The following is a 25,493-nucleotide window of genomic DNA, read 5'->3' on the forward strand; positions in this document are numbered from 1 at the left end:
CACTTGCTTATTGTGATTTATATTTATTCAATTATTCGTATCATTATTACTTAATTTTAAACATATTTTTATGAAAACTGTTATTAGTTTAGTATTATCAATCAATTGCTGGGTATACGGACGGGTCGAAGAATCTTTGCATTTCACACCTTAAGCCAAACTAGCCCATAAATCTGTCACGAATTGTTGAGGGTCCCCAATTTCATCCTTCAGTTCTATACCAGGAAAGTAGAAAAATGTTTTAATACTTTAATCACCCTCACTACTTTTAACATCTACCACATCTTAGTAATGCTCAATTTTACGTAATTACCTAGAGCCTCAAGAATTTGGGACAGTTCTGTCGCAGCCAAAAGTTTTTGCTGATACATTCCAAGCAAAGCGGATGTAGACTTGACGAGTGGTTCATCATTTTTACGGATATAATCAGCCAGAATAGATGACCATTCTCCAGCACCGGTCACGTCCTGAATCATATACAATTTATGTAAACATTTGTAGTAATAAACTTACATGTTTAGGTAATTATTAAAATGATCAAACCTTGAAAACGAGTGTGTAGAGTCCGTGAATCAATCCCAAAAATATCATACCGGGTCGGTAATGGGCATATTTGGCATTTGCCAACTGCTTAGACCTAAATCCACACACAGCAAGCATCCGCTTGACCCAAGTTATTCGATTTTCCTTCCATCTATATCAAACAGTTTAGCTCATTACATAATTAAAAAATATATTATATACACAATTCCACAAAGTTATTAGCATACCCCGGACAAATATTTTTTTATCCTACCCTACTCATGTTGAGCTCAACACGAGTAGGGTAGGATAAAAAAATATTTGTCCGGGGTATGGTTATTAGTTACATCACCTCTCAGGGGTATGCACCATCAAAGACACGATCAAATGGTAGAAACTTCCATCCACCGAGGTGGCGTCTTCCTTCCACGAAGGTATCGCTGCAGTCATGTACTTGTCCACGCCGTTCATTTCCTTAGTCGCTAGCCGGGTGGTGTTGAGGACGTAGAGCGCCGTGTGAAAGAGGTAGGGGACAAGATGCATGTTTGATTCTGGACCTGGAGGAAGAATAAAATGTGCATTAGTAAAACAAATGATACTGAAGATAAGATAGCTCATTACTTACCGCCACCCCCAGTATCCTCGTGGAAACTCTTTTCTTCCGCAAATCTTTGGAGGAGGAGCTTTATGTCATGTACTCCAGAAGCGAATCCCACGTCGCGATGTCCCGTAGCTTCTTGAAGATAGGCGTTATGGCGGGCAAGACAAGCAGCGAACGCTGATTCTGGAACTTGTGGACCCCACAAAGGAATCAATCCGTTACAACGCGTGTTTGCGTTTTGGAGAGATGCAGACTCCCACTCATCCCGAGATCTTGCCAATCTAGTAGATAATTAAAAGATTAGCGTTTTAAATAGGAAATATGAATCTTTCACTTGTACTGTAAATGAGCTGTAATTACCGTATCGCAGCCATGTGGCAATCAATATGAACGACGTTAAAGTGGCTCACGGTACAATACCCATACGACTTACGACTCTTGCCCTCCAACTCTTCCAAAATGCTAAAACATAATGTCAATAAAAACGTCTTAGATTTAAAGTCATAAATAGTTATATGTGTGTTGTATGCTTATTAATAAGCTCAACTCATAATGCTTACCATCGCTTGCTGAACGTATAGATTCCGAGCACTTTTGTCGGTTGATACTTATACCCTTCCCGACAAATTACGCAAATAAGTCCAGTTTCCTCAGCAAGATCTTCCATCTGCTCAAGGATAGAGGACGTAGCAGCGGTCACTTGGCCCTTCTCATTCGTCTTCATTCCCATAGTATTTAATTGGCGTTGTCGCATTGCCATTGCCATTCGTTTCTTTTCTTCGCGTGTAGCACGTCTTGCGGCTTCCACTTTTTTCCAAATCTAGTAAATTAAATTGAAAATGAATTAATGGGGTGATTTTTAAAATGAGCATTCAACTTTTTCAACTTATTTTTAAAGTTACCTCATCATGAGATCGTAAAGCTTCCAACACGTTTTCTGCTAAAGAACCGACATGCTCATCGGACGACACCTGCTCGAGTTGGTGGATCACATAGACGCATTCTTTCCCTACAGACTCCTATCAAAAAACAACAAAATTATATTAGCATCAAACTGTATTCCACATTTTAAATAACCACTAATTAATCAAATAATTACTAGCTCTACCAACCTGACTCGCTGAATGCCCAGTTGCAAATCCTGCCAAAAGTCGCAGAACATACTTCAACGCTGAAAATAACATTTTTCATTATATTGGTTGTTTATTATACGTTATTATTAATAACAGCAGATATTTAATTATTTGTATTCACCTGGTTTGGAAGCCATTTCTTTCCACTCATCGGAATCGGGTCGGCCCAGCGGCGGTTTCATGAATGGGGCTCGAATCCCGATATATTCCAAGCAAGCGTCGACAAGCTTCCTCTCAAGGGCCAAGTCTTTAAATGTTCCGGCATAAGGACCCGTTTCCACATTAGAGACGAGAGTGCAAATGTGGTCCAACTAGAATTAAAGTCATTAGTTTTACTCATTTGACACAATTTCGAGGAATTTGTACCTGGTTTGTAAAATCAGCGTTGGGATCATCATCAAACTTGAGAAAGTCGAAACAGTCCTTGAAACTATCAAAGATGAGGTTCATCTTCACTTTATCCGTGTACGTGAGACCAGCAAGGACTTTGAAATGCATGGACATGGTGGCTTGTCGTGCTTTCAGCTTATCTGAATAATTATTAGATTAAATAAGTATGAATTGTAATTAAATCTTTGACCTACATCCATACTCTATTCAAGATAAAACAAAGACTAACCAGAAAGTAGTAGCAAATTCCGAACGTCCTCAATTGATCCACGTGACTTGGCAAAATTAGCGTAAGCTTTCTTATCCAGGATACACGAGTCAGCAAGTACAGCTTCAAGAATCTGCAAAAAAAACAAGTCATGAATTATTTAGGAATCATACACTGCGTGTTATTAAGGATTAATTGACGACTCACCTCAAGAATTTGATCAGTCAGATGAACCACACCGGAGGAACCCTGTATCGAAGTTAAATCGTATTCCAGACAAAGTCGTAAAACCGGAAGGAGTGATTGTATCGCACTCAGCGAAGGAGCCAAGAGGGCATCTCGACCTGACGTTATTTTCGCACAGTATCCGAGTAATTTCAGCGAAACGCCAATTAACGGTTTGGTCTTTGACATGACAAGAGGTTGGTTCAGTAGATTTTCCAACGAGTTCAACACAACCTGAGGTAAAAAATACAAATAAACGTTAGAAATTATTCTTGAGGCTTTGTTGCACAAAATTTGAATCACAAAATTTGAATTTTCTTACCTTGAGACCACCACAATTGACAAACACTTTAGCCAGTTTATACGTGACTTCGTTATCCTCTTGACCTTCATTTGGTGATGCGAACGATTCTACAAATTCCTCTGTCGCATCCCCCAACAGGCCACGCATCCGATACACAATTCTCATCGGGTCGGTCGGACCATTAGTCGGCAACCACAACTTCTTATAAACTTCCTTTACAGGGAGATCCAGTGACATGATCTTATTGTTGACGAGCAGCTCCATCCCATTGTCATCCTCCAACAGTGCGACCAGCTCGCAATCCGTGCAAATCTTATTTTTAATGTCTCTCATCAACGGTCCGATTCCAGCCTCATTACTGCTATACGGATTTCCCAACATTCTCCCCTGAAGGAAGTCCTCCTGCTGGGGATCTTTATCCAGGGTGACGAAAAACTCGGCAACGTCGCTTTCCTCGTGCACGATGAGAGAGCAGACTCTTTCAAAGACAAAGACGGGTGTGGCCAAGTCCTCTTTCGGACACTTTTTCAAAGTTTCTACACACACAGTCATGAAGATCTTGGTTTCCTCTTCAGTCCCAGATGTAATTTCTTCCAAAAGTTGGAGCAGGATTTCTTGTGCCTCCTCGATCGGCCGGGTTCGATGGAGTCGAATCCTTTTGAGAGCTAAATAACCTCCGAGGACAGTGGAGAGAAGGGAAACTCTCTTATTCCGACGAACGGATGGGATCGCGAGGGTGGACAAGAGTTTAGACAATTCGAAGACAGCCACACCCTGAGAGAGATCTGAGTGAAGCGTGACAGTTTCTAAATGGTGCAATTTCTCGATTTGGCCGTCCAGGAGTTTGCAAACAATGCTCAGAGCACCTTTAGCGTTGAGGAAGGCGGCAAATTCTGATGTTCCAGCTAATTCTCGGTAAAGTTCCATGAATTCGCGACACGATTCTCCGTAGATGGGTAGATCTTCCATAAAAGTTGTGAGGAGTTCCATAACCTAGATTTAAAGCATTGAATGCTTACATGTTCTATTCAAGTGAATATAATTTCCAACGTATACACTACCTTTAATCGTCTTTCTGGATTCTGTGACAAGTCTTTCAACAGACCAGCACTGAATGTTCTCGTTTGTACCGATCCAGGACAGAATAGCAACGTTTTGAGCCACGAGAGTTCCTTGCTGTCAAAGTTGACACTTTCGGTAGTGTCAATCTTGTAGAATTTCTCCACCCATCGACGCCCATACTTTTGTATGAGGTATGTTTTCCTCAACTCGGGTTTGTTTTTCATGGCGAGTTTTGCAGGTTTCCTGACATTGGCTTCTTTCTTGGCAAGAGACTCCTTTACCAGCTTGGCGATTGGTGTTGTAGCGGAAGAAGAAGATGATGATGGTGGTGGCGGCAGTGGGAGCAAGCTTGCCGGCTTCGGTTTCGCTTTGGGCAATCGTTTCCTCCAGTTTTCAAAGGCAGCGTCAGGGTCTCCACGTAGCCACCCTGCCAATTAAGTTTTTAAATTAAATGACACATTGTTGCTATTTACATTGTACTCAAACAAATGCATACCTTGCAAATCGACATGGACTCCTTGAACTGGGACAATTGTTAATTTATCTGGTTCTCCAGATTGCGTTGCTCGAATGAATGTTTGAATTATTTTCAGACACGATAACAACCCTGCCTCACTCGAGGTAGGGGTACGAAGTCGATCGACAGCTTGAATAAAAATTTTCATCAAACTTCGTAGCTTAATTTCCCAGCAAGAGTCGTACATTCCAAGAAGGGAAGAGAGCAGAGATATTTCTTCGGAAGTTTCAAAACTAACGTCATTCCAAGTTCCACGATTCAAAGCGGAGCTCACCCTATGAAATTACAATACATATTAAAATTGTTCATTTTGCACGTTAATTTTCCACCTCACCTTGAATTAATCATGTCCGTAAGTTGTGACGTGGCGAGAGGATCATCCTTGACAAAGAAACAGAGCGCATTCTTCACCTGTTCCTTCAACGCTGTAAAGAAATAATTCGGTGAACAAAAACATGAAACATGACAAATCCATTGTTAACTCACCTGTCGAACCCGCAGACTGTGAGAGTCGAAGAAGAAAACTCAAGAATGACAAGTCGAACGGATCCCGCGGACTTCCAGCAGTGATCAAAGCTTGCAAAAGTTTTAGTGACAATGTAATACTTGACGCTCTGCAGCCGTAACACCGACCTAAGAAAATAAGTGAAAAGTAACGTCACACTATTATATGTCATAGATCATAAAAATAAAAATTAGGTCTTAACGTACGATAAGTGACCGTGTCAACACTATCCAAAGTATACGCGACTGGATCCACCTTCAACATTTCTCTCCTATACGCGCCCACTTTCTGCAAATTTATTTTTCAATTGTCACATAACTATCTACATATATGCTGATATACTGTCTTATAAATATATGGAAAAAGAATAACTAACCCTCATAATTCGATTTAGTTCCTCGTAGGAACTCTTGCAGTCAATCGCATAACAATAAGCCAAACTCTGAACGTTCTTGAGCACCAGTGATCCTGCAGCATGACTCAGTGTGGAAGGTCCTCCACCAGTTAACGCTTGGACACCAGGTCCTCCAAGGGTCATGATGTTGCCTGCTCCCATGCTGGCGTTAGCAGCGGATATACTGCCAACTGAAATATTGTTGTTATTTAAAGCATTAGCGGCAGCAGATGCATAAGTAGAGACGGCGGCAGGCCCAATCATACTCGCAGAGGGTGGGGCCGCAGCCACTGTCGTCGCCGAGGATGATGTTGGAAATGGAGCCATAGAGAGACCCGCCATCGACTTCTTTTCCTTAATCGACTGGAGCATGGATTCCAACCCGGCCTTCATGTACTGCTGCTGCTTGTAGGTTTGGTCCGCCTTTTCAAGAAGAGAGCTGACCGCGGTTTCGGATTTTTTGCCGTCCTCCTCATTTTCTGAGCAGATACAAATAAACAGAATTATTTCGCACCGAAAAGAAAAAGTTAAAGATCTCAATTAAACAAAATGTTTAAGTTTACCGATCGGGTCAACCGCCACGACATTTTTCGCAAGCACGCTAATGTCTAACTTGGCATATTTGCAATGCCTGTAAAAAACACGACAAATTATTTAGATGATATTGACCAATTTAATGTAAGCGACTATTTTTTCCACTGGGACCCCCTTTTGGACTTTATTTTGAATGAAATCTGGAAAATCGTGTTCAGCATAATTGACTTAGTCGGTTTAGACCAATTTTGGATCTCAAAAAAAAAATTTCATTTGGCGCAAATGGATGATAGTTAGTCAGTAAAGGGGGTTGACATCTCCCTGTTTTCTGAGATAACCACTGGACCGATTTGGTCCAACTGGGGCTTATAATGATCAAAAATACTTCCTCTTGGGTGATCCGAGAGATGGTAGTGATCCGTGACCTCGATAACCTAATTTTGACCTTTTTTTAATATGTCTCAAATCTCCTCAAAATTGTATAGAACTATGAGCTTCAGGATCAAACAAATTGTTTTATTTTGAATAGAATAATGTTTGATCCTGGAGCTATAGTATATACAATTAGTGTTAGTATTAGTATATACAATTTTGAGATTTGCGACATATTCAAAAAAGGTCAAAATTAGGTTATCGAGGTCACGGATCACTACCATCTCCCGGATCACCCAAGAGAAAGTATTTTTGATCATTATAAGCCCCAGTTGGACCAAATCGGTCCAGTGGTTATCTCAGAAAACAGGGAGATGTCAACCCCCTTTACTGATTAACTATCGTCCATTTGCGCCAAATGAAAATTTTTTGAGATCCAAAATTGGTCTAAACCGACTAAGTCAATTATGCTGAACACGATTTTCCAGGTTTCATTCAAAATAGTCCAAAAGGGAGTCCCAGGCGGAAAAAAATAGTCAAGCATAATTTATCTTAACTCACCCGCATTGGTGGCATATGAACGGATCTCTCTCATCATAATTAATTGCCCTACATTTGTGACATTGATACACATTCTCGCCGCAGTTGGAGCACACGCCTGGTTGCGCAGGAACTGACGCCGAACATCTCGGACACTGCAAAGTCTCCGCGGAAGCTTGCACATTTTCGTAAAATTCCAAAAACTCGAACATGATATTTGCAGCCACGATAGGAACACTAAAGTCTAATTTCACTTCCGTCTGGCTTGGACTAAGGCTGACTTTTCGAGCCATTTGCCAGAGATTTGGTTTATTCTTCAGTTCCACAATCGGGATGTTTTTCGGTGAGTAGTAGATTGTCATGCTTTTAATCATTCGTGCTTTTTTCACTTCAGTGAGACGAATACTGAGTCGGATAATGCTCAAGGTTGAGGTCAATTTCACAATTTGGCTGTTTGCAGTAAACTTTGCATCCGACTGTAACAAAAAAATGGTAATATTGTCATCACAAAGCAATTCATAGATGGTTCATTCCTAATTAAAATCAGTACCTTAATAGAGTTCAATTTCTGAACAGAGTATGGTTTATCTATGTTGTAACAAACTTCGCATGGTTCAGACTCCAAGTAATAGCCATCCACCGACACGAATGGAACCAGAGAGGCGTAGATATTTGCGTTGGGATGACTCAGTAAAGCATCGCCTTGAGCTTCGATCGAAGAAATACAAAAGTTGACCTGTTGCCTCAACTAGAAAGAAAATACACAAATCTCAAATATATATAGTTAAACAATAGTTAAATAATATTTATCTCATTACATCTCTGGCCTTTAAATCGTCATTATTCAAGGTTGCGTATCCCAGAATGTCTACAAATTGAGCGGCACGCGTTCCAGCAGAAGGAACAAAGGGCCCTAAAAACATAAAACATGTAACTGAAATGTTTCGTTTGTAATTCAATAAAAACGAAAACAAAAAATTCTAAACTTACAAAGTTCCCACATTGTGTTGACAAGTTTAAGTTGATGGGAGCAATCAGAGGTGTTAAAGAAACCCAACATGAGAGAATGTGCTTGCCAGCGTGTCGATAGGACGGAATGCTCGAGCAGATATTTCTTTACAAATTCTAAGAAAGTTCGCTTCTCCACCGTATCGAGAACTTGGTGAGCTAAAGATTTCAAAGATTTTTCGTCCTCACTCATCCGACTCATGGTGGACTCGGATTTCGAATCAAAGGGGACGCCATCAATCGCAATTTTGAGCAGGGTGAGGATTGATGTTGTTAAACTATCGTCAGCCGTGCAGCCCACCTGAATTAAGTCATTAAACTCATTATTATTCAAGTATTCATAATAAATTCTGAGAAAATAGGTGAGAAAATTAACTAACCTGAACCAAAAACTGCAAGGCGTCCTCATTTTTACAATGGGTCTGCCAACTTGCCGACCTCTGTGTCGCGATGTCAATACAGGTAGTTCTGTAATTTGAAATAAAAATTATTATTGTATAAAAAATATTATTCCCGTCTCAATAGATGAGATCAGTATATGTAGCGGGATTTTTAACGTAGCATAAACGGCAGCAATCAACTCAGTCATTCTGGAATAAGTTTATTTTCTCAGCCTGGTCTATTTTTTTAAACTGTTGACTAATAATTTATTTTTTAATGGAGTTGACCTTCAAGTTTTAAGACATGTCAGGGAGGCTATCTAAGTTGGCGAAAAGGCCCAGGTAGGTTCCACATTTACCAAGTATTGTTGGATCACCACAAATTGGATCCCTTATTTATTAATTGTATTAATTAATTTGGAGTTATCTCTTTTTATAGGAAAACATACAAGTGCAAGTACCACCCATGCACTTTTGTTGTGGACGATCTCGATGCAATTGATTTGCATGAAAGGAGGCAATGCATTTTTCGCCCAACATCCTTCCCACCCCCTTCGGCGACTTACACTCCCTCATCGTCATCATCCACCTCAGCTACTCATCAAATAAGTGACGATGAGACGGCATCCTCATCTTTTGCACTTGTCACTCCTCCCCCCACACCGTCGCCACAAATAGGAGGCTCGAGCGATGACTCCTCTATGGACAGCATGGGTGAATGGAGTTTTATGAACCAGTCTCCACGAACACCACAAGCTAAGAAGTATGTACATAAAGTTTAAATTAGAATGTCAAACTTAATTTATGATTTTCCAGGGGTTATGTACATCCTTGTCCCAAAAAGTGTGGGTAAATGTTTAATAGGCAAGCGACTGCTGCCCTTCATGCTGAGCTTAGTTGTGGTTTAACTTCTACAGAGAAGAAAGCTAAACTAAAAGAAAAGTGAGTAAGGTTGTGATTCCATTTAATATTATTTATAATTCAATGTGATTATTGTCATTGTAGATACGGTGGGGACCCCAAACACGAGTGTGATAAATGTGGAATTGTGTTCCAAAAGCCAAGTGCACTACAAAAGCATTTCTGTGACACTAGTCGAGAGGATTTAGAAAAAATGTATGTTTCACTAATTTTTATAATAAATCTAATGTAGTTTGTCATATCAAAATGATATTAAACAGGTTTAAGGACGATGACAGTCACTGGTGCGAGAAATGTGGACAATTTTTTGTCCAGAGTACAGACAAGCCTCGACATGTTGTCATCTGCCAGACGACAAAGGAGGAATTAAGAGAAATGTAAATATAATAAGCAATACATACTTATTTCATGTTTTATTATTAACGATGATGTTGAATAGATTTAAGGGAAAGCCTGACCACTGGTGTTATCCGTGTGATATTGTTTTTGCATGGAAGCAAGATGCTGCGTACCACACTCGCATTTGCGGAAAAACAAAGGATGAGCTGAGGACGATGTAAGAACATGCCAGCACTCGTAAAATAGCAATACTCTTAGTCGCATAAATATTTACGTTTGATATGAAATAGATTCGAAGACAATCCTGAAAACTGGTGTAGAAAATGTGATACCGTCTTTACAAATACCAGCAATAGAAACAGCCACGTCGCTATTTGTGGAAAATCCGAGGAGGAGATAAGAACATTGTAAGAATTTGCATACTATATACTTCTTTTCTGATATTTACATAGCATTTTCACATGTAGATTACAAGATGATCCTTCTCATTGGTGCAAAAAATGCGATCCACATGTCTTCTTTAAATGGACAAATAGTGCAGAGTTGCATATTCTTAAGTTCCACACCAACATTAACATATTCAACTTGTAAGACCAAAGTATAAAGTGTCTACCAATAACGAATGCGTATTAAATTTATTTTACTTTATTTACGATAGAACTAAATCTCAAATGCAACAGGTGAACCCTCTCAACTATAATTATGAAAGAAATGAAGGGACACAAGATCCACTATTCCCTCAGGATGAAAATTTTAGGAACATCGTTGGACAGAGATTGATTTGGGCAAATACATTTTCCGAGTACCTACTATCCAGACAAACTGATTGTTATGTGTACCGTGTTGCTGGATTAGAAGGGGTCAAATGCCAACCTGATACCTCTGCAAAGGACTTCATTGTTGCAAACTTTTCTCAATTTGGGATTTATGTTGGGATCAACTCCACAATAACCCATAACACAATCAATGGATGGCATAAAAAATTACCCCACAAATCAACTCCTGGACAACTTTTTATCAGAGGCGGAGATGTATTTTTCCTTAGTGAGGAAACTTTCTCTGGTCCAGATGCATTTAATGTGGCTAGAGCTAATGAGGCATTAGAAATCGTAAGTTGTTTAATGTTATTCGCACAACCAAAAACTTATACACATAAGCTCATTCTTGTTATTTATGTTTCATAGAATTACGGCCTTATCGGGATGGAATTCGCACAACAAGGAGACGAGGTTACCAATGTCATCAACAAAAAAAGAGAATTGCGATCTTTGGGGCTGAATGATAACGAGACGCTGTCTTCAATGTTGGATGGTGCAATCAGAGGAAGAAAATTATATTGCATAAACGAAGATTGTTCTTGTCCTGCATTTCGTCATCTTCTTCTAAATAAATGCAAAAAGGAGATTTTTGTACTTCAACCCCATCACTTTGAACAACTGCCCCCACCAAATCCTATCAACCAACAAAGGAGCACACGACCACTGGATGAGACTGGGATTCAAACGGTCGTCAAGAAGAGGTTGTCAGATCTGAGGAAGGAGATTTCACTTTTGCCCGTCCTCATTTACAACAACTATTCCGTCATCGTTGTAAAGCTGGCCGACTTTCCAGGCCTGACCACACCCCGTGCAATAGTTCAACATCTAGTGGACAATTGGGATAAGAATAAGATTGTTATCTGGTCTTATTTTGGTAAAGGAATTGAAGGGACGGATGAAACAATTAACATGCACCACAAGAATGATCCCAGCACTAGTTCCATTATGTCTGAGGTAGAAAAAGGAGTAAGGATGGCTATACAAATCTCATCAACAAGGGGAAAGTCAAAGGAGGATGTGGGGGAGAAAGAGTCATTCATGATAGTGAGTTTTGTTTGTCCATTTTCCGTTCAGATGCATATAAATATGTACTAAAATCTGTCATATTTTTGCAGTATGAGTCCATACAGAATGCAAAGAAGAAGAAACCAGGTGTTCGGGTAGCTTGTCTCAACCGACGTATGGAGTGGGGTGGTTGGAGTCGACTTTCTCCTGAAATCCAGTCCCTAGCAGAAGAAAGTGGTTCAATAGGTATCTCCCCTTTCTCTGCTGCACCTCAGGATGAGACCCCACTATGGGAGGAAGGGCAGTTCCAATTCCCCATCAACTTAAACCGGCAATTGGACAACCATGCCATCAAGCTTGTCAAGGTGTCAGTCACTGAAATAGATGAAGACGACGAGGAGGAGGAAGAAGAGGAGTTTATGTGATTTAAAAGTTTACCGGTTTTTTATTTGAACGAATTGTTTGTTAAGGTACGTTGAGTAGTTGGATGAATTAATTAGTGAATAAACGTTATTACTGTTATCCACAAATTCAGCCTTACTCGTCAAACAGACCCAGTGTTTCTTGGTACAGAAAATCAATTCCAACTTAACTATTTATTTATCCATTAATTGTTCCATAATGCATAATTTTGCAAATGTATGGGATGAATATTTGTCAATGCAATCTTTATAGATTTTAATAATACTTTTTGGTAATATATCATAACGGATAGATTTTTCCTGATTAGAGAGTGAAATTATGTGAGCGAGCGAGGAGTGTGGCGATATTTTGGGGAGAAGAAAAGAAAAGAAAAGAAGAACTTACAAATGTTCCACCATTGCGACCAGTTGCGAGTATTTAAACTCCATCTTGACCACTTTCGCCAATCGTTCGGTATCCGAGTTCCCATCGAACCCAATCAACCTTTTGAATTCTTGGAGGTGATACTTGATATTATTCGTGTCTCGCAGAAGGTGATAGTTCTCACGAGATCCGGCAATGTTCAGTAAGAGTTTCCTTGCTTGCCTTCGGACGAAGGGAGCGTTTCGATTTTGTAACATTTCACACAAAAGTTCTTCCCATTCCTGGAAAAATATAAAATTGTAACAAAAAATGTTATCACCCAATAAATCTACAACAGCTTGAATAACTCAACAACTCGTCTTTCTGCTGCAATGAGTTGTACTCACCGTATCAAAGATGGATTGTTGCACCAACACTTTCTTAATCTGGTAGGGAAGACGCAATGCCATTTCTGACAGAAGTAGGCTCAATTCCTCTAAAATATCATTCGAATGAGTTTTGATGTACTGCTTTAAGAAGAAGGGGCTGTAATCGGGAGGATTTGCCACAGGGTAAGGTTTTAGTAGAACTGTCCCCAGTGGGTCTGGAACCGCGGGAGGGGGAGCATTAACACCCAAAGCGGGGCTTGGGACGGTCGCTTCCGCCTCTTCCTCGGGCTGTCCTTTCCATGTGGACCGCAACATGTGGAGGAGTTCTTTACAATAGTTAACAATTCCAGAACGTTGAATAGTTTCAGAGGTCGAGCGAGCGATCCAACTGCTTTCCGTTTTTTGGTCACATCCCCTCCAACGAGAGACGAGGATGCTTAACATTCTAAGCACGACGAGAGCCATTTCACTCGCCTCGTTCCTCTTCCAATCAGACTTTCGCTCAATTTCCTAGAAAAATAATAAAAAATAATAATTTAATGCATCAACTTTCCACCAATAATATTATAAAAATAATAATTATAAAATTAATTGCTCACATTAAAGTTCATCATTTCCAGTAATCTCTTGACCACTGTTTCCACACTAGCCACCTCCTCATCCGTATTTCCATCCAACTCTGCCAATATGACGAGCATCACTTGAAGAAGAGGAATAATACTCAGGGCATCTTTACTATCCGAGATTTGGTTTGAAATTGCCTTCAACAGAGCCAATCTGAACGGTTTGGCTAGCTGTTGTTGTTGCGATACTGCACTAGGTGTGGAGAGAGTCATACTTCCCCCGGGAACGCTGGACGGGTCATCTTTGCTGGTTGACCTGGCCTCACCACTCCCACTTCCACCTGATGCCCGGGATGACATGAATGTCGAGAGAGCATTGACAGATTGTGACGTTGAGGACGAAGCAAGTATTGCACTTCTGTCTTGAGAAGTTCCCTCTGCATTCGAACTTCCAGAACTGTCAGATCCACCCGGTTCTGAGTTTCTCATAGTTGAGCCCTCTGTGGCCACTGTGCTTCCCTCGTCGTCGGAATTTTGTGATGCAGTCGCATCTGACTCGGCCCCACCTTCGCCGCCCGGCACGTTATCATTATCTTGATCTTGGTCGTCATCCGCGGGATGGATCGCTTCTGCATGAAGAACTTCTTGGTGCATATCCTCCAAAGCTTGCAACCCCTCTTGAATCCCTTGAATTGCAAGAGCAGCACCTCCTGCCTGTTCCTGCAAGCTCAGCGCGATCGCTAGTTCGACCATGGCCTCGTCTTCTGCATCCGATTGTAAATCCATCCCGTGAGGCATGGCGAAGCCCTCCGCCCCCATGAAGGCATCCAACGGATTCATCATCTCCATCTGGCCGTCGTTATCCATCTGCCCGTCTAACATGACAATGGGTTCGTCTACTTCAACCAAGGGGAGCTGGTCACCGTCTTGGTGGGCGATGGGTGGCACGTTTGGGATAGAGTCACGTGGACTGTCAGCGGTCGGGGTGGCGCATTGAGGTGGAGATGGGCCAGGAATTGTAACCTTCCGCTTCCGTACGTTCTTTGGTCGGAGTCGTTTTACGAGAACGGTCCGGACAGGGACACATATTTGATTGTTTCTAGAGAGGAGGAGTCGAATGAGGCAGGGGGACAGTTTTGAGACTAGTGACACATCAGACGCCATCACCGAGTAGATTATTTCACCAAGCCCCATGGCCAATGTTTCGACACGTTGAATTCCTGCAGTAATAATTTAATTAATTCCAGTATTCATGTATTACGAAGGGTAACAAAATAACAGTAATATATGCGAACCTGGTCTATCCACGGGAACTACGAAAGAATTCTTTGGCTTGACTTGCACCAACTTTTCAAAAACTTTGCACAACGTTTCAATAACTCGGGAAGGATTCATTGCTCCATGATAGCCAAAATCTTGAATTTCAAATTGTGAAATGTGATTCGGCCTTACGGTGGCAATGTTCTTGATACATGTCACGATGTGATGGAAAAATTCCGGGTCCACATCCTTCACGGGCTGCTCGTTCATTTCCATTAAGCTCTTGACACACTGGTTGATGACAGACTTGTCTCTATGTTCGTAGTATGTGTTTTTGCTCAACAGGACGGCACACATAAGATTGCGACAGGGGACATTGAGTGGGGGATAGTTTTCGAGATAAATATCCGTCGCAACTTTTAGTAGGCCTTCCATGTCTTCAATATCGCGAGGACAGAGGGACACGGCGAGCTCACAAAGCTCGATTCCACTTGTCACGATTCTAAGAAAATTTAATAATACTGGTTAAGTATCACAAGAATATCAAATAAATGATTTGATAAGAAATTACTTTTCAATGTTGTTGTCATCATTTTTCTTGTCACCAATATTTGGAGCAATACCCACCGCGGCGGTAGCCAATTGTGCCACAGTATCTTCAGAATCTTCCGGCCAACCAAATGCATCCTTGTTTTTTCCGTAACTAAAATTAATTAGATAAATAAATAATCAATTATTCGCACAAAGCAATTAATCTCTCTAATTTGAATTAGATATGATTTGTTTTACATTTTAACAGAGTCTACAAAAGTAACGGATTGAGAATCGTGAGATGGTCCAAAAGTGATGATCAATTTAGTATCTGCTTGAAGGCTTTCTTCTCTAGTTAATGGGACGTCGTACCAACGAGCTCGTGTCAGAGTGACATTAATTGTCCGTCCAAATACCTAAGTAATTTAAGCAGATTAATAAATTGTACAACTCGAAAGTAGTAATAAAAATCACCTGAATGAAAGAGGGAACACGACCAGAATCTTGTGACCCAAGCAGGATTCGAACACCTGTAATCACCGTGCTCGCGTCGTTGTTGGTAACTTCGATGTTAAATCCGATCGATTTCGTGGCGACGACGTACATGCCTGTGAAATAATCAAGCAAATTTGTAAACAACGTTAATCAAAGTCGAAATAATACAAGCAACATGTTTTAAGAAGAAGTACTCACCTGCCGTATTCAGTCGATTCTTTAACTGTGCCACATTATAAATTTGGAGTAAATCGTTCCCCCCGAAATCAACGTCATTTATTGGTTGACAATGTCTATGATTAAAATGATTAATTTTTTTTACGCATTTTATTTGATTTCCTTATATTTTTAAACAAAAATAAACATTATTAACTTACTCAAAGAAATCTGTGGGAAAGATTGGTTGTCCATTGGTTCCCTTTAAGAGTTTGCTCCCTTTCCTTGAACCAGGTCCACCTCCGGGTCCTCCTTTACTTTTCACAGAAGACTTTGGTGGCACGCAGTCCGCTTGGGGACGGAGTCTCGGACTAAGCCAAAATTCAGTGCAGTCTGCAGAGTCGAAGACTTTGAGACTTCCGTCCTCTCCGAGGATGACAAGAGAGGTTTTCAACCGTCCATTTTGACCGATGTGTCGCATCGCGACCATGTCCAAGGGTCGAGACTTCCACTGAACCTTGATCTCTTGGATTTCTGATTTGTTTTCAGTCATCATTATTCCATATGGAGTGCCGTCTACAAGTAACAATAAATAATTTATAGAATTAGTTTTTTATCTATCCATTTTAACGAATTAACCACTTTAAAAACAGTTTTCTACCTTTCGCCACGGCAAAAATCAGGCCGGGGTGACCCAGCACTTCCGTCCATTGAGTCAACCCGAGATTTAAATTCTTCGCCCCACTCGAATGTGTCTTTGGGAAAATAAGGACCGCCTTTGACAACGGGGCAGCGCCACTCAAATCTTCCAAAACGCCCACATAACTGCACCCATTCGGGTATGTGTAAAAGAGGAGTTTCAATGGATGCGAGTAGTGAATCGAGATTCCCACCGTTTCCTTCTTCTCTCCCGTCGTGGTAGCTGCAGCAGCCCCACTTCCCGCAGGTGGTGGGGCAGAGTCAGCGGCGAAGGCCGAAGTATCGTCATAATTTAAATCATTCGTAATGTAATAAGGTCCATTCATCGCACTTGTATTCTCATCCAACTTTTCGTAATAAATTCGCCCGTCATTTGCAATGATGACGATGTAAGCAGTGTCATCCTGCACGACGAACGTAGCATCCCTCACTTTTCCAGAGGGGAGGAGGAAATAGTAAATGGGGGCGATCACGTCCTTCCCAAGGTCATAGATTTTAACTGCATCGGCGGATAAAATGGCCATCTGGGTGTGAGAGCCGGGGACCCATAATGGCTTAATGATGTGATTTTGTCCCTCTAACTGTGGTTGCAGGACTAAGTGGGATGCGATCGAGCCTCCAGTTCCAATCACGAGGACGTGACATTCCTGAATAAGATAATAATTAAAATTAAGTTTATCCCACAATTTAATAAATAATAATTCAAATGTCACCTTCAACCCACAAACTGCGAGAACATCATCCCTCAACGGATTGGCAGCCATGGTTAGTGCCGTGAATGGCAGAGTAAGTGTCGCTAGACGGGGAAGGGTTAATTTCTTCTTGCCAGTTTCTGCACCCGAGAGTAAGGCTCCCAGCTGAAGAATTGTAATTTTCCCTTTTTCCTGACTCATAGCGAGGTAGTGTCTCCTCGCTCCCGGGGCGGCCAACGCTGCGATCGTTGATCGCCGAATTATCTGTCCGTTGATCAATTGTCTTATTAGAGATCCCTGATCCCCGTTGTATGTCATTTTAATGTTCTCGAATGCATTCTCTTGGGAGCCTAAGGATGGGATCTGAAAGAAACCACAAGAATTATTATTTATTTATTGTTTATGATCAAACAATGGCTAACATGATACAATACTTACCATCAGGTCGTCGCACGGAATAAATTCCAACTGACCCTCGTGGCCACGGCGGAGTTGATCCAGGGCTTTCTGCACCCGCATAAAGGCCCCGACTTAAACAAAAGACAATGAATATGATTAATTTAGGAATTATTGATACCACAAAATTGTCAACTTACTCGGAGTTTTCAGTGAGGCCAGCTTGCTCACGGAAGACTTTAGTTTCATCAGCGTGTTGAGTGGTAAATGTTCCGAGAATGATCGAAAGGCCGCAATGAGATCCTCCCATTTGACTGGACCCTGCATCTTAATCAGCCCTTCGCGACGGGGTTCTTTCGTTGTAGATGATATAGAGCCACGTGCTTCAAGCCCTCCAGCGGTGGGGGAAGAAGCTCGGCGACTATGTTCAGTCGTAGTAGTTGAACTACCAATGACATCAGCAAGGAACGGGTTATAAGACGTCGATCCGCTACCACCTAATGTTGGCGGCGCAGATGTTGACGATCCACTGGATACGAGAGCCGCCATTCCCCTATTGTTGCCTGAAGAGGAGCCCAAATCATTGGAAGCAATGTTTGTTGGTCGCCGCACTAAAGCGAGGCAGGTTCCATCCGCTTTCGCCCCACACTAAATTAACCACGAGAAAATTAAATTATTATAATTGACAATAATTATTTTTAATTATTAAAATCATGAATGGTAAGAATAAGCTAAATATCTCTCAAACAAAACAATAAAAAAAACTCACATCGCAAAAGAACGATCCGAACTTGGCATATGTTACGTCATGTCCTTTATGACACACTCGAGCGCAGATAGAACAAACTCCGACGCCATCAACCATTCCACACGTATGGCAATGATACCAATGCTGAGACATGAACTCCTTCTGCGTCACCGTATACGTGCAGAGGCGTCCGTTGAGCCCTTCGTCGTCTGAATCATCACCTCCACTCTCTTCCCCATCGTCCCCTTGATCAGCATCACCAATCTCAGACTCACAAAGGTCAAACGTATCCTCAATTTCGTTCGGGGGTGTCGCCGTACCAGGAGTCTGTTCCCTCTCGAGTAATCTCTGAAACGAGTTTTGACCCATTTTTCCTCCAATGGAGATCAAACTTGGATTCTGTGCTGCGACGGACTGTAGAGTTTTTCCCACGTCGAGCATGTACTCCATGATGGTCATGATGGCTTGAAGGGTGGGATATTCTTGAGAATACTCGGTAGTAGTGGAAGTAGTTGAGCCTGATTTCTTAACAGTTGTTGAGCTCATCGAAGATTTTACCGAGGCATCAATCGCAGCATTCATCTGTGTTTCGACATCCTCCGTAAAGTCATAGAGCCACTCGGTCATTTGTTGGAATAGCTTTGCATGTCCTTCCTCCGAGTCGCACATGCTCGCCATTTGGATAATTACTTGAAGAACGTGCTCAAAGGAGGATAAGTGATTCTTCTTGTTCTCTTCCTTCCCTCGAGAAACGTTATTTTTGACGACTTCAATCGTTTTTGACAACAGGTTGGGGATTATTTTGTGCTCCTGATGCTTTCCAGCGAGTGTGATCAAACTCGAAAAGAATTTGCAGACGGCCTCCACAACGCTCTCGACTTGTAAAAACTCGGCTGAAAAGATCCGCTGGGGAAGTTCTTCAAAGTTTTTGAGTTCTTGGTATAGAAGAGAGACGAATTTTTTGGCGTCTTTTTCACACATATCGTGACTGAGAAGGGTGGAGAGAAAGTCGCAGATTTTGGTGAGTACTTTCTCGTCTTTCGTTGTCATGAGGAGGTCGAGAAGAGAGAGTAAGAGTTTTGGTTTCCCCGTGTCAGAGCTGAGTAGGTTGAGGAATATTCCGTCAAAATCGCAACTCGGAACCTTTGCATCTTTTGTTGTTGACAACAAGATGGATAGCAGGGCGTTGAGACTTTCTTGAATAAAGGTGTCGTGGGCAGAGTCCTTCAACGCGGCGCGAAGGGGGGCTGAACAGATTGCTTTTAACGTCTCAGCAGCGAGAAGCTCAACCAGTTTTGAGTTGAGAGGTGCATCTGTCTTGGCGTAGGTAGGATCCACGGCAGTGCCGACGATCTCGCCAAGAAATTCGGCCGACTTGCTAAACAACAGTGGGAGAACGAGGGCAGTAAGTTCCTCCTTTACGATTTTTGATACTTTGGTGTTCTTTGGACAGATTGCGGACCCGATAAACTTGACGGCACTTCCGAGAATGTGTTTTAGAGAGCCTAAATAAAGAAATATATTGCACATTAAATCTGGGTTCATGTTAAGTTAATAGAAAAAAATTAACTCACCCTGATTAGCAGACATGTGTCCGTCCAGCACTGCCAGAAGGTAGCTCTCCCCAGGAAGAATATCAGACTTGTACTGACTCATACTCCAACCCGGAAAAGAGTCAAAGTCCTCATTGACACACTCTTCCATCGCTCCCTTCAAATTTGGGTCGACGCACTTCATCACAATCTTTGACATTGGATTGTTCATCAGAAAGCCAGAACTGATTGAAATTAAATGCATAGCAGAAGACTTCCAGTGTTCGCCTCCTGAATTTCCCTTATTTCTTTTAATCGAATCGTCAAGAATCCTATTTTGAACGGCGAGCAGACTTTCCTCAAGAATCCGGATCATAACGACGAGGAGCTCCTCATCCTCAGAAATTTCCTCAATTGTGGTAATGCTATGCGAGAGAACGGCTTCGATAGCAAAGTAGAGTGATGGACATTTCGAGCCTGGTTCACTCTCCGATGCCGCCACGACCCAATCGATTGATTTATTTAAAATCTTCAATCCTGTTTTTGACCCGAGCGCCGTAGATTTGATCAGATTTTCCGCTTCTACAGGAATCATTCCCTGTTTGCAGAGGATGTCACGAATCCAGGAAGAGTAGGTGCGATGTTGGAGCCGTGAAATCCAAATGATAAGGTAGAGAACGCGGGCGGGCGAATCCAGAAATTTCGATTCCAACAAGCTACTCGTATTGGAGAGTGTCTGGAGATACTCATGCGGGGGTGGAAGTCCGAACATGAGCCGATTCAGGAAATATTGCACGTAGTAGATTTCCGCGTGACGGGCTCCCTCGCTATAATCGAGGAAGGAAATCTCTGAAATTTTTATTATTGCGTCGACCAAGCTCCTATAGTCGACCTTGTCCTTGGTTGACTGTGAGTCTGTTTTATTCATGAGGAAGTTCATCGCAAGCCCGTCAAGTCTATATTATTGAAGAGAAAGAAAAAAACAATGTAAAATAATTTTAGTTAATTTTATTCGTAGTGGTATATCAGTATTTATGTTAATAAAATCAAACGTCTGGCAAACCTAGGATTTTCTTGATAGTTTGGCTCCGTTGAGATCAAGTTGTAAAACTTTGGTCGCGGAGATTCATCAGATCCGCTCAGTTCCCAGATTCTTTCGACGACGGTGCACTCGCAGAATATGCGTGAGGGAGGGAGTGGTTTAGAATTTGGGGGTTCGCTCATCGTCTCGCTGGTGGACATGAGACCTGTCCCTCCTTGATCTCCAGCCGTTGCAGTGGTGGGGGTGGTTGCGCTGTCTAAGAATTTAGCTCGTAGCTTCTTCCCCGAGGGTGAGCTAGCAGGTGGGTGTGGTGTCGTCAAGGCAGAACCACCACTCTCTGTGGTATTGGATCCTTCATCGTTGAACAGATTGTATTGGATTTGTCCAATAAGGTTCAACCCAGGTTCGTACAATTGACGGATAAAATAGTCATAAAAGAGGAGAAGGCGGCCGAGGGACATGACTTGGTGTGGTTTCGAGATTTTCCCTCCTAGCTTGTCGCTCACCTTTATTAATACGTTGGAAAAGTCAATCATGATTTGTTTCTTTTGCATCAGGCTGAGCGTATGGAAGAGGAAGATAATGGCCTGGCTGTGTTCGACGGGAATGTCTGCGTACCCGGCGGGGACATTTTCGGATGTGATGTCTTCAACCAAAGTGTCAAGAATTCTCTTAAACATCATGACAGTAACATTTTCTCGATCTGGTCGCAATAACAGGACTTGGATAAATACGGCTAGGCTGCGTGAGTACATGTTAAATGGCCAGCGACCAGGAGCAGCAAGGTCGATACCGAGTTGAAAGAGAAAGTTGGTTATGACAGAAGGAGAGAATAATTTGAGGGTTAGAATGTTTTGGGTGAGTTTGCTAATTTCATGAGAAAAATCGACGTAAACTTGGTTCAAAGTATCCTCGAAGATGGTGGAAATTGCTCCAATTTCTGTGGATGACTTTTCTTGGTCCAAATCTTTTAGAATGAGTGTAAGTAGGGTGGAAATTTTGTCAGAGTTGAATCCATCCTTGGCAAAGTTGCGAACCAGGTCGGACCGGTTGCCGACAATGTCTTTCGACAGGAAGGATAACATGGAGAGTGCAGTCTTCATAAACTGGAAACGTATAAATTATTACCATATTAGGTTTGCGTCATATTAAAATGTAATTTATGCAGGTTGTTTGTTGTATTAATTAGATAAATAAATTCACTTACCACGGTAGCATTATCCTTCTCAAGTATAAATTCCTTGATTAGTCCGTTAATGTCATCATCGCCTCCTTTCTTCTCATCCAAAGGACCTCCCTTGCCATCCCTCTCACTCCCTAGTTTCGACTCTGACTCAGCATCCGTTTCAGGTGGAGAGAGAACGGATTCCATCCACGAGCCGAGTATTGGTTCATCGTCTCCATCCTCGTTATTCCTATCGTCCTCCTCATCATCGTCCTGGTCATCGTCGGGCTCGTCTTCATCCGTCGTCATGAGGTCTGACACGGACCGATTCTCGTCTTCAATTTCGACATCAATGTGATCATTTTCATTATCTGGAAGTGGATCATTACTATCACCAGCAGGGCGGACAACTGCGCCACTATCGACATTGTGCTCCACCAAAATAACGGGATCGGTATTATTAATTTCCGTAATTGCAGTCTCATTTTCACCATCCTTCTGCGCCTTGAGCATCTTGAGGCGACCCGCTTTTCGATAACTCAAAGTCGTCGTTTGCATCAAGACTTCCACGATGCCAAACTGATCAAAGAAATATGCGATCCTATCTTCGTTCGAGTTTAACTCATCAATTTTAAAGCTCTTTCCGGCTGGTTTTCTGATTGAAAGTGGTGTAACCTCTCCGCAGGGTAGGGGTACAAAGTTAGAAGCCATTTTGGCAGCGTGGCATGCGATGGAAATGATGATCTCGTTCCAGTGAGTTTGGACATGGATCAAGTTCATTTTTTGTCCCAAAGCGGGTTCTGCAGAATGACTGACTTCATGCATATAGGTGTCAATGGACATGAAGGCGTGTTTGGAAAAGACGGCGGAGCAGTTTAGCCAAGTCTAATGAAAAATAATTACTTCTTATTTTGTTCTTGTTTTTTTAATTATTTAACGTCGTATATGTATAAATTCGATAATTAAACCTACCGATTGTAAAAGGGCTGTATCCTCCTGGAGAATGCGAATCACGGTTTGTTGTATCCAAAGTGCCTCTGCTACAATCAAAGTTCCAAATTCATACTCAGACTCGCTGGAGTTAATATTAGCTCCCGAGCCTGTAGAACCAACGACTTGACTTTGAACCGTTGACGACCCTCCGGAGGAGGAAGACGCAGCCTGAGATGACTGTTGCTGAGCGGAAGATGATGAAGGAGGTCCGCCACCATACAATTGATTTGCAATAGCGGCCCCAGCATTCATTGCGGCGAGACCAAGATGACACAGTTTTTGAGCATCGGATGAACTCAGGGGAGCAAACTTTCTCACTCTCATGAGTTGATAGGTTAATTTCAAGTCTTCTGAAAGTGATGCCACTTCCGATCTATAGGATTATTAAGTAACAGCATTATTGGAATAATATTTCGAGAAACAATAAATTTCAACTCACCCAGAAAGTTTATGATGAATAATTTTACGACTAAAATTGCGAACAGTGTCATGTTGCAAAGTGAAATTGTCCAATAGAAACTGCTTCAAGGTGGGTCGTGCTAAACAAATATCGACAAATTTCTGTCCAGCACGGAGTGACTGGAACGTTTTAGACACTTCTTGGGTGAGGAGTACCTATAAAAATTTTTGCAAACACGGGATTATCTATCGTCGCCTCATATCTTTTCAAGCTTCATCTTTAAGTACGCTTACTCTCATTGGCTTATTAGTGGGCAAGCTCATCACTGGCATGGACACCTGCTCCAAAATCATTGCGGCAGGATCCATCCGAGCTCGTCGGACCTCTTTAACATTTTCTTTGGTGGTAGTATCCTTATCCCAAGTGTCTAAAGAAACGCAATAATACCGTTAACTTTATTCAAAATAATTAATGTGAGAGATATCGTCTTACTTGGCGAACTGTTTTGCACTTTTGGTGGCAATTCATGGTTTTTAAGGAGTGACAGCATGTTCGACACTTCATCAGGTGACATGGACAGTTTCCCAGTACAAAATTCCTATATATACATGGAACGTAAATTAAATAAAATAATTAGTTGATTGCAAATATAAATACCTCTAATTCACCATTTTCTTACCTGAATGACACTGACATACGTCTTGACACTGATTATAGGATGATTTCCCTTCAAAATTGCTGGCAGTCTTGACAAAAGTGATTCGCACAAAATTTTCGTGGCAATACATGCCGCTGGGAAATTTTGTCTTGGTACTGGAAATCAAAAAATTTGAATAAATTAACACAATCAACTATGTAACACAGCATTACGACCAACTCTATAAAATTTAACTTACACAGATCACTGCTAGCTGCAACTGTGAGTATATGCGTGGCGAGAACTGTGACGACATCATAAAACACGGTGTAATTGCTGGATGACGATGTGCCTGATTCTCTAATCTCCTTTTCACTGAAGAAACACAGGATAAATTATTATAATCAGTCCCTATAATCAATCCTTAAAAATAACATTCCCCAATTTCAAGTCGAAATTTTCAACTCACCTATCACTAATCGCCCTCAACAAAGTAATAACTTCATTTTTAGACAACGAACCGACTGAATACGTCACGAATGGTTTAATGATATTGTTCCACTCAATAGTTCCTGTCGTCGAGGGAGGCGATATTGTAGCCGTTGTTGTTGTAGTCGTCGTCGTTGGGGGAGCATTATTGCTGCTGCTGATGCTGGTCGGAGGTGGTCGACCACCACCCCCAGAGTTTGACGCCATGATGACGCTGTCGTCAACTCAGTTACTTATCGTTTTATCTGCTGCCTGCATAGGTCACAGCAACCTACAACCTAGAATTATTTCAAAATGTATTCCACCTCAAATTTATCACATATTTAAAATCAATTATTCAAATAGTTACCAAACTCGTGGCTGATGTTCCTTCCTTATAAATTATAAGTTATAATGCAGAAAGTCTGATGCGACGATAAACTTCTAAATTCTGAAATCACAAAAATTCGAGAAATATGAAATAACAAGAACACAAGTTGTGTCACATAATCTTCCATTTTTTTTAATTACCCGATTTTTTTTCTATCTACAAAACTCTCATACGAATAAATAACCTTTGCACTCCCACTCTTACCAAGAAATTAAAAACGTTTTCTGCTAAAAGTTGAGTTGACCAGAATATAAATACCTCGCAAAACTTAAAAATTCGCTTATTCCGTCTGAGGAAGAGAGATGATGCGAATGATTTGCTTTGCTTGCTGACTTCAGTCCGGTCCTATTTTTGCTCGTCATTCAAATCAAACCAAAACTCAAGTAAAGTCGA

At 41.6% G+C, this 25,493-nt stretch overlaps 2 protein-coding genes across 3 annotated transcripts; one reads left to right on the forward strand and one right to left on the reverse strand.

Moving 5' to 3' along the window:
- Positions 1 to 2: 2 nt before the first annotated feature.
- On the reverse strand, positions 3 to 25,421 carry LOC110851635 (protein purity of essence). Of its 2 annotated transcripts, XM_022099488.2 has the most exons (53): positions 25,241 to 25,421; positions 25,080 to 25,160; positions 24,711 to 25,008; positions 24,501 to 24,616; positions 24,284 to 24,417; positions 24,097 to 24,202; positions 23,898 to 24,031; positions 23,644 to 23,819; positions 23,184 to 23,577; positions 22,254 to 23,096; positions 21,068 to 22,152; positions 20,047 to 20,960; positions 18,494 to 19,977; positions 17,925 to 18,372; positions 17,767 to 17,858; positions 17,350 to 17,691; positions 16,599 to 17,283; positions 16,159 to 16,513; positions 15,980 to 16,074; positions 15,761 to 15,894; positions 15,545 to 15,702; positions 15,327 to 15,458; positions 14,791 to 15,257; positions 13,532 to 14,715; positions 12,951 to 13,442; positions 12,586 to 12,845; positions 8,696 to 8,783; positions 8,298 to 8,616; positions 8,126 to 8,220; positions 7,858 to 8,055; positions 7,329 to 7,783; positions 6,425 to 6,492; positions 6,128 to 6,340; positions 5,844 to 6,052; positions 5,674 to 5,755; positions 5,449 to 5,595; positions 5,297 to 5,387; positions 4,942 to 5,237; positions 4,445 to 4,872; positions 3,402 to 4,376; positions 3,062 to 3,313; positions 2,876 to 2,987; positions 2,623 to 2,786; positions 2,378 to 2,567; positions 2,236 to 2,294; positions 2,026 to 2,142; positions 1,684 to 1,943; positions 1,484 to 1,585; positions 1,148 to 1,404; positions 875 to 1,079; positions 544 to 694; positions 314 to 467; positions 3 to 215 (listed from the first exon to the last, which is right to left on the reverse strand). In XM_022099488.2, the coding sequence occupies exons 3-53, from the start codon at positions 24,935 to 24,937 to the stop codon at positions 151 to 153; spliced, it is 16,209 nt and encodes a 5,402-aa protein (XP_021955180.2). In that variant the 5' UTR covers positions 24,938 to 25,008; positions 25,080 to 25,160; positions 25,241 to 25,421; the 3' UTR covers positions 3 to 150. The 2 variants fall into 2 exon arrangements, with proteins under 2 accessions (XP_021955180.2, XP_021955179.2); XM_022099487.2 differs by having other exon boundaries at positions 5,844 to 6,340.
- On the forward strand, positions 8,865 to 12,312 carry LOC110851636. Its single transcript, XM_022099489.2, has 11 exons — positions 8,865 to 9,037; positions 9,135 to 9,458; positions 9,512 to 9,637; positions 9,701 to 9,811; positions 9,877 to 9,993; positions 10,056 to 10,172; positions 10,246 to 10,362; positions 10,423 to 10,542; positions 10,614 to 11,064; positions 11,140 to 11,817; positions 11,889 to 12,312. Exons 3-11 carry the CDS (start codon positions 9,549 to 9,551, stop codon positions 12,201 to 12,203), a joined length of 2,115 nt encoding a protein of 704 aa, XP_021955181.1. The 5' UTR covers positions 8,865 to 9,037; positions 9,135 to 9,458; positions 9,512 to 9,548; the 3' UTR covers positions 12,204 to 12,312.
- Positions 25,422 to 25,493: the final 72 nt, after the last annotated feature.

This window comes from Folsomia candida, unplaced genomic scaffold (genome assembly GCF_002217175.1).
Source record: "Folsomia candida strain VU population unplaced genomic scaffold, ASM221717v1 Fcan01_Sc007, whole genome shotgun sequence".
NCBI lineage: Eukaryota > Metazoa > Arthropoda > Collembola > Entomobryomorpha > Isotomidae > Folsomia > Folsomia candida.

Coding starts and splice junctions, on each gene's coding strand:
- LOC110851636 (XM_022099489.2), top strand. CDS start 9,549: ATGTTTAATAGGCAAGCGACTGCTGCCCTTCATGCTGAGCTTAGTTGT. Junction 9,638..9,700: donor AAAGCTAAACTAAAAGAAAA/GTGAGTAAGGTT, acceptor TTGTCATTGTAG/ATACGGTGGGGACCCCAAAC. Junction 11,065..11,139: donor CTAATGAGGCATTAGAAATC/GTAAGTTGTTTA, acceptor TATGTTTCATAG/AATTACGGCCTTATCGGGAT.
- LOC110851635 (XM_022099487.2), bottom strand. CDS start 24,937: ATGGCGTCAAACTCTGGGGGTGGTGGTCGACCACCTCCGACCAGCATC. Junction 18,373..18,493: donor TCGGATCGTTCTTTTGCGAT/GTGAGTTTTTTT, acceptor TGGTTAATTTAG/TGTGGGGCGAAAGCGGATGG. Junction 6,493..7,328: donor TTCATATGCCACCAATGCGG/GTGAGTTAAGAT, acceptor TGTTTTTTACAG/GCATTGCAAATATGCCAAGT.